The sequence below is a fragment of the Prionailurus viverrinus genome, chromosome B3, assembly GCF_022837055.1.
Source record: "Prionailurus viverrinus isolate Anna chromosome B3, UM_Priviv_1.0, whole genome shotgun sequence".
Lineage (NCBI taxonomy): Eukaryota > Metazoa > Chordata > Mammalia > Carnivora > Felidae > Prionailurus > Prionailurus viverrinus.
Genome location: NC_062566.1, coordinates 134,088,716 through 134,096,432, shown reverse-complemented (window position 1 = coordinate 134,096,432; position 7,717 = coordinate 134,088,716). Strand labels below are relative to the sequence as shown.

The 7,717-nt window shown below is 51.6% G+C and overlaps 1 protein-coding gene across 1 annotated transcript; it reads left to right on the top strand.

Moving 5' to 3' along the window:
* Nucleotides 1–3,913: 3,913 nt before the first annotated feature.
* On the top strand, nucleotides 3,914–7,439 carry TCL1A (TCL1 family AKT coactivator A). Its single transcript, XM_047864350.1, has 4 exons — nucleotides 3,914–4,033; nucleotides 6,436–6,606; nucleotides 7,024–7,084; nucleotides 7,312–7,439. Exons 1-3 carry the CDS (start codon nucleotides 3,914–3,916, stop codon nucleotides 7,078–7,080), a joined length of 348 nt encoding a protein of 115 aa, XP_047720306.1. The 3' UTR covers nucleotides 7,081–7,084; nucleotides 7,312–7,439.
* The last annotated feature ends 278 nt before the right edge of the window (nucleotides 7,440–7,717 follow it).

Genomic DNA, 7,717 nt, shown 5'->3' with positions numbered 1-7,717 from the left:
TGAAATTTCATCCCTTGTGGGTAAAGGCCGTAACATCCCTTTTTACTCTGGGCTCACTTGTTCATCAGCCTTAATGATCTAAAATGTGGCCCAGATGTCCGAACAAACAAACAAAATCCACTCCGGGTGACTTAGCATGGATGTCTCAACATCTACCCATCAGGGAATAGGGAAGGAAGTCAAGTGCAGGCTGGGGGTGAGGTTTACAATGAGAATTGATGGTAGAAAGAATAGCTTTAACATTTTCCTGGTTATTTCGTTTTATAAATCTTGTTCACGCCTCAAAAACAGGAGCTCAAATCTTAGATAAGTGGTTCTCAAGCCTCACCGCACATTAGAATCACCTGAAAAACCCTTTAAAAAAAAAAAAGAAAGAACACCAAAGCCTCAGTCTCAGAGATTCTGGTCTAAATGGGACCAGACACACGTAGCTTATGAGAGCTTCTCAGGCGATTCTAATAAGCAGCCAGGGTTTCAATTCACCAGCTTAGTGGTTTGGGGGCATTCATTGTAGGGCCCGGAGGCCTGGCCACCTAAGTAGCCCTATGTAGTTTCTTTATAGCTTGCTGGTCATTGCTGACGTTTAGGATGCCCTAACCTGATTACCCAATCCTGATTACCAGGATTTTAAGAGGAAAACACTTTATATATTAGAAGTGATTTTGAGGGGCGCCTGGGTGGCTCAGTTGGATAAGCGTCTGACTTTGGCTCAAGGTCATGATCTCACAGCTTGTGAGTTCGGCCCCGCAATGGGCTCTGTGCTGACAGCTCAGAGCCAGGAGCCTGATCCGGGTTCTTTCTCTCCCCCTCTCTTTGCCCCTCCTCCGCTCATGCGCTCTCTCTCTCTCTCTCTCTCTCTCTCTCTCAGATAAATAAAACATTAAAAATCTTTTAAACAACAACAAAAAAAGAAGTGATTTTGACAGAAACTCAGAGAGCCTAGGACTAAAGGATACAGAGACACATATCCGAGGTTTTGTGTCACAGTTAAAGAAAATCTAGAGGGAAATGGTAGAATGAAGCAGACACCCACCATCTGTCCCTTTTAATCCTCCCCCTATAGACCAATGCTTAACGTGCGCCCAACAATCCTTGTTACAATGCAGTTTCTGACCCAGCTGGTCTGGGGAAGCCTTGAGGCGTAGCTGGTCCAGGGACCACACTTACCATAGCAAGGTGCTAGATCCTACTGATGGTCAGGACTCAGTCTCAGGGCCCTTTTTTGGGACCCAAACAAGAAAATGGCTCCCTCACTCCTGCAGAATGAATTCCATTGTGGTCCTTCATATCCAGAACCACTCTGCTCAAAATCATTCTTAATCTCCCACTGGACAACGTTATCAGAGGATCAGGGGCTATTGAGTTAGAATGGGCTTCAAGGGCACCTAGCTTGGCCCACTGATTACCCAAGTGTGGCAATGAAACCAAGATGCAAAGGATCTGCCAAATTCACAGGCGATAGAGGTTAAGTCAAAACTGGATCCAAAGCCAGACCATGAAAGCAGCAGTTAAGGATTCTACATTAAAAAAAAAAAAAAAAGTCAAAACAATTGCTTTGGGTTACTTTTTTTTTTAAGTTTGTTTATTTATTTTGAGAGAGAGAGAGAGAGACACAGCTTACTTATTTTGAGAGAGAGAAAGGGAGAGACACAGCACAGATTGGGGGAAGGGCAGAGAGAGAAGGAGAGAGAGAGAATCCCAAGCAGGCTCCACACTGTCAGCACAGAGCCTGAATCAGGGCTCGAACTCATGAACCGAGAGATCATGGCCGAGCCTGAAATCAAGAGGGGACGCTTAATCGAATGAGCCACTCAGGCGCCCCTCTTTGTGTTATTTTCTAAATGACACACCACTTGATTATACTCAGGGAGTTTGTAGACGAATAAAGCAAGGTCAAAAGAAATATACAACCATAAAGCTGGACCCACTGGCCTTCCGGCCCTAAGATGGGGCAGATAACGTGCTGGAGAGGCTTGCCTGTCCCTGGGACCACACAGGAGCATTGTTTCCTTTCCGGTGGGATTTCCATAAAGAAGTCTCAAGGCCCCCACAGAAGCTGCCCCATGTCACTTTCGTTTTCTGAAACCCCTTCTCAAGTGATGTTCTAGGCCCCACAGAAGAATGACATCCACTTTTGGGTATAATATCTTGCTCAATGTTAAGAAACCCTCGTGTGAAACTGAAGACCTACACTGTTCTTTCAAAGGGGATTGGGGGTGTAAGGATCATATTGCCAGAACGTTGAGAAACATACCCAGCCAAGTGAGTTTGATTCTTGGTCCATTATTTGTTCCTTTTGTGGCTCCTTCAAAAACACGGAACAAGTGCCAACGAAATCGGCAGACCCGGTGGCATTCTGAGTCCTGAGGCCATTGATGCGGCTGGGTCGGTGACCACACCGGCTCCTAGGTGTCCCCTTTTTTGCCACACTGTGTAAGCTGGACTCGTTATCATTTTTGCCCTCAAAGCTCGGGACTAGGATGAGACTGCCCCAGCAGACAGATTACCATATTATCACGCTCCCACTAGCTATCTGAGTCTGGAATTAAGAACCATCCACAGGGAAATCAGCCTGAATGCCACAAGTCTGAATGTTAAATACAAGCACCACAGGGGCTTCCCGGGGAGGGAGGTCTGCTGGGCTGCTGTCTGCCCTCTCCACTCCCAACTTTGCCTGGCTTTTGTCTTCTATTTCGTGTTGCTGGTAAATCCAATTCTGTCTCCATTACCATAGGCCACCTCGGCGCTTTCTTGGGAATTAGGTTGTCGGGACAGGCAGGGAAGCAAATACATACCTCTGGTGTCAAGGGATCAGGGTTAAGCTCATTTTCACTTTTGTGATATTTCAAAAGATCACAAATTGTTTTCTTAGGGCCTAGTCAGAGGGACAGGAAAGAGCTGGAGGGTGAGACACCAAACTGCGGCCAGTGGTGATGTTTGAGCAATGAGCCTGGAGCTGCTTTTACATGTTTCTCATTGTACTTTATTTTTCTTAATTGCCTTAATGGGCATGTGGTGCGCTGCAAAGGGAAGTGAAATTGTTTTCCTTAGTTGCTGTAATTTACAGAGAGACAGTTTGATCATATAACCCAGGGACTTTTCAATTCCATTCATCTTGGGGTAGAGGGAGAGGATTCTTTTTAAGTGAACGATGTGTTCACTAACGAATTCAAAGCCTATAAAGGGAAAAACCCATGTTTCTTCACCGCCCTGTCTCACAATAGCTATTAGATGACCACACCATCATCAAAGCGGTGGAAAATGTCCGTGGGAGGGGGACCGGGGCTTCAAGAGTTGCACTTGGCCAAGGCAATTGATTCCGACACCCCATCCACAGGCTCAAGGTGATGCCGTGAACCCGGGAAAGTCCAGGCCTGGTTCTGGCTGCCATGGGTCTGTTCTGATCCCAGAAGATGTGGAGGGGGTCCTGGCTCTGGGTTGCCTGGCGTCGACTGTGAGTTCCCAGCAGAGGCCTGGCGTCTCCGTCTGAGTATGACTTGACCAGCCACACACAGAGCCCGACTAGGACAGTAGGGTCTGGGCGTCCCGGGGAGAGGAGGACGCCGGCACCTCCTGACAGAGAAAAGGCCAAAGGCCACAGGCAGGGGTGCCTCCCCAGCAGTGGGGAGTGGGGGCTGGCTGGCTGGGGGCCTGGAGAAAGCCCCGCGTCCACCGAGCTGGGTCTACACTCCTAGACGGTGCCAGGGTCCCAGGGCGCAGGGCCAGCTCCCGAGCATTTCCTGCCAGTCGCCCCGCCCATCCCGCCTCGCCCTGCTCCGCGCAGCCCGCCCCCGCCCTCCTCCCGCCCCGCCGCTGGGGGGCGCCCGCGCGCCGCCCCCGCTATAAAGCGACGGGCCAGCGTCCCGCGCACCAGCGAGTGGGTTCCAGAGACGCCTAGGACGCCCTGGGAGCCATGGGCGAGCTCCCGTTCTTCAGGGCGCGCACGGCCTTGCACCCGGACCACCTGTGGATCTGGGAAAGGTCCGTGTACGTGGACGAGAACCAGCGTACCTGGCTGCCCATAATCATTGAGGTACAGCCGCCCTGGGGCAGGCGGGGCTGGGCGTGGGCGGCCGCGTCCACGCGGGTTTCTCCGCGGAGTGCGCTCGCCCACGTGGGTGGCCTGCCTTGGAGTTTGGGGTGTTTCCTGCCTCCTCTGTAGTGGCATTTATTTAGTTTTTTGCCTTTTTTTTTTTTAATGTACCTATATGTACTTTTATTTTAAAAAATTTGGGGGGGGGCACCTGGGTGGCTCAGTCGCTTAAGTGTCAGACTTGGGCTCAGGTCATGATCTGACGGTTTGTGAGTTGGAGCCCCACATCGGACCCTGTGTTGACAGCTCGGAGCCTGGAGCCTGCTTTGGATTTTGCGTCCCGTCTCTCTGCCCCTCCTCTGCTCGTGCTCTGTCTCTCTCTCTCTCTCAAAAATAAACATAAAAAAAATTTTTTTAAATTTTTATGAATATATAGAACTTACCAAACTCAACACCTGAAAAACTAATAATCCAGTGAAGAAATGGGCAGAGGACATGAATAGACACCTATGTGTCCTTTAAACAATCAAGTTAAATATTTACTTTTTTTAAAGTCAGATATTTGTAGAATATCCTTTTTTTTTTCAGCCTCTGCTTGGGGAAGATCTTCTTAAACATACCGCCCAAACCACAAACCAGAGTTTTTCACATAATCATTGTAAGTTCTGCATGAAGCATAACCCACTAGCAAACCATGGGGCAGGGTTTGCTTCCATGTAATTGAGAGCGTTCTTAATATGTAAAGATTTACTTAATAAGAAAAAGATGAAGAAGGAAACTAAAAGTGGTTGAAGGATGCAGAAAACTCTATACTAACACAGCAAGAATGGTGATTTCCACTTACATCTTGCAGGATGATCTGAATTATGTCTTAACAATTCTAATTTATTTCATAGATGGAAAACTGTTAAAAATATTTCCACTCTGGAGAGAGAGTCATTGAATAAGCATGAGGGCCTGGTTTATATGCCAAGCACGATTCTAGACTGTTGAGGGTTTGCAGCGAATGTGATAAAATCCTACTACTTGTGAGGCTGACACTGGGCGGGGGTGGAGGACAGCAAAGTAATCGAGGCTGGTGGTAAGTTGTGTCGGATGAGAGGCAGTTAACTAGTGGTGTGGGGTCTTCAGGCAAGACCCCGCAAGAGTATTCATTCTCGTTTGCCTGTAATTTTATTTATTTATTATTTTTATTTATTTATTTATTTTTGGGACAGAGAGAGACAGAGCATGAACGGGGGAGGGGCAGAGAGAGAGGGAGACACAGAATCGGAAACAGGCTCCAGGCTCTGAGCCATCAGCCCAGTGCCTGACGCGGGGCTCGAACTCACGGACCTCGAGATCGTGACCTGGCTGAAGTCGGACGCTTAACCGACTGCGCCACCCAGGCGCCCCCGTTTGCCTGTCATTTTAGTTGAAACCTTTGCAAACCACAGTTTTAGGCCTGCCTGCCTCGTGTGTATTTCAGAGTTGGATTTCCCTGAAATTTGTCCCTCTAGACGTAACATTTGTGCAGAGAGCTATCTAAAAGAAAGAGTGCGAGCCCTGTGTCGATCTAGCAGAGAATGTTCCAGGCAGAGGACGACAGATACAAGAGATCACTGGGAATGTGGCATGTCCCCGAAATGGCGAGGAGGCCTTTGGGGCTGGAACAGGGTGGAGGGTGAGGGGCAAAATGGGAGAGGGGGGAGGCAGGGGCCCAGAGAGTGAAGGTTTCAGGTGCTTCTGCCCACGATGAGAAGCCACTGGAGGGCATCGAGCAGGGGAGTGGCGTTTTAGATGCACACCCTGGCTGTCGTCCGGGGATCTGGTTGTGGGGCACATGATCAACCAGACAGCAAGTTAGATTTATTGCAATAGATGGGCAGTGGTGGAGGTGGGGAAAAGTGGTCTGTCACCTGATTGTGGGGTCCGGGGATATTTGTCTCTCGATTTCCGCTCAGGTCATTATCTCACTGTTTGTGAGTTGGAGCCCCGTGTCGGGCTCTGTGCTGACAACACGGATTCTGCTTGGGATTCTCTCTTCTCCCTCTGCCTCTCTCTGTCTCTCTCTCTGTGTCCCTAACCGCCCCCCCCCCAAATAAATAAATATTAATAAAAAATAAAAGGAGCTCTATGACAAAATAAAAAAAAACAAAATCCCAGAGCAGCTGAACTAAGGAAGTTCAAGGACAAACTCTCAGTTTGTTGTGTGGCCCTGTCTCGGTGTCCAGACACACGTGACCGCTGGTCGTCCTGGCCTGGCCAGAGTCCGCGAGAGGAACATGCGTGGCTCAAGGGAACAGCGGTCACGGGCAGTTCAGATGCCGGCGAGGCTGCGAGGGTGGCAGGAAGGACTCTGGTCACCTGTGGGACCGGGAGCCTGGGCCCTGAAGGTGTGCCGGGCCTTCCCTCCTCTTCAGATGGAGAGTAGCCTCCAAGTACTCATGCGGCAGGAAGATGTGCTCCCGGGGGAGGCTGTGTGCCCCGGCCTGCTAGCCCCCGGCCTGCTGCCCTCCATGTGGCAGCTCTACCCTGAAAGACGATACCGAGGCTCAGACTCCAGTTTCTGGCGCATCGTGTACCACATCGAGGCAAGTGTGTCCCTTCTCCCGGGGACCATCGGGTGGCCTTGGGTGGCCCTGCGCCCCCTCCCCCCCATGTCTGGCCTCCGCTCCCTCCGGCTCTGCACCAAACACTAAAAATAACACGGACAGGAGCTTACAGCTGCAGCATTTTAAAGGACTGGGTGAGAGAGATGTTAGAAGAAGATGAATGACTGGGGCCACCCGCTGAGGTCCAGCAGAAGCCCCCTCGGCTGCAGGGGGTCGGGGAGCCTCTCCGGAGGGCAGTCAGGGGGTGAAGGCTGGTGGGAGGAGGGGCTCCTAGGATCCCTCGCCCCCCAGCAGGTTCCCGCCTCCCGCTCCAAACTACCGGGAGGCCCAGAGCCAGGAAGAGACGGATGGAAGGATGCCCAGGGCTCTGGCCATTGGTCCCCTTCTCTCATGCAGTTCAGTGGCACGGAGGAGATGCTCCTTGAGCAGCTGCCGGACCCGGAGTATGAGTGACGAGGTAAGTACCTTTGGGGCGCGAGACCTGTTAGTCTGGAGTGACCAGGTCAGGGAGAAGGAGCAGCCTTTTCACCACGAAGGCAGTGCTGACTTCCACCCCGGCCGTACTGCCCTCCGAGGATCTCGGGGGCAGGGGTGGGGGGGTGGGGGGCTGTCCCCTCTGCCACCTCGGAGACTAATAATTTTGGGGCAGCCCCCTTAACTGCACATCTGTACCGCGCCTCACAGGTTACGGGCATTGTGGATTATCACGCCAACTGCGCCGGGGATCGTTTGACTCAATAGGTCACCAGAATGAGCTTCGAGGAAGTACAGTAACTTCTTAGGTCCCAGAGCCAGGTTCCAAATCCAGGCGTTCCGTCGCCGGGCCGCTCGCTGTGGTCAGAGTCTGCCCCTGCGAGGCCTCAGCTCCGGGGACCCGCGCTCACCTCCAGGCTCCCGGTCCAGACCTGCCCCCGCCGGCTCTGCCTCTGCCCACCCCCCCAAAACCTCCCTCCACCCCGCCTCCGGCCCGCCCCTCAACTCTACCAGGTCCTGCCCTTTGCCTTTGACTGTGTCTTCTCTCATCCTTCTCTTGGTCCAGGCCCCACGGCTCCTGTCTCCTCCTGTCCCCAAGTGCTGCAGGCCTGCAGTG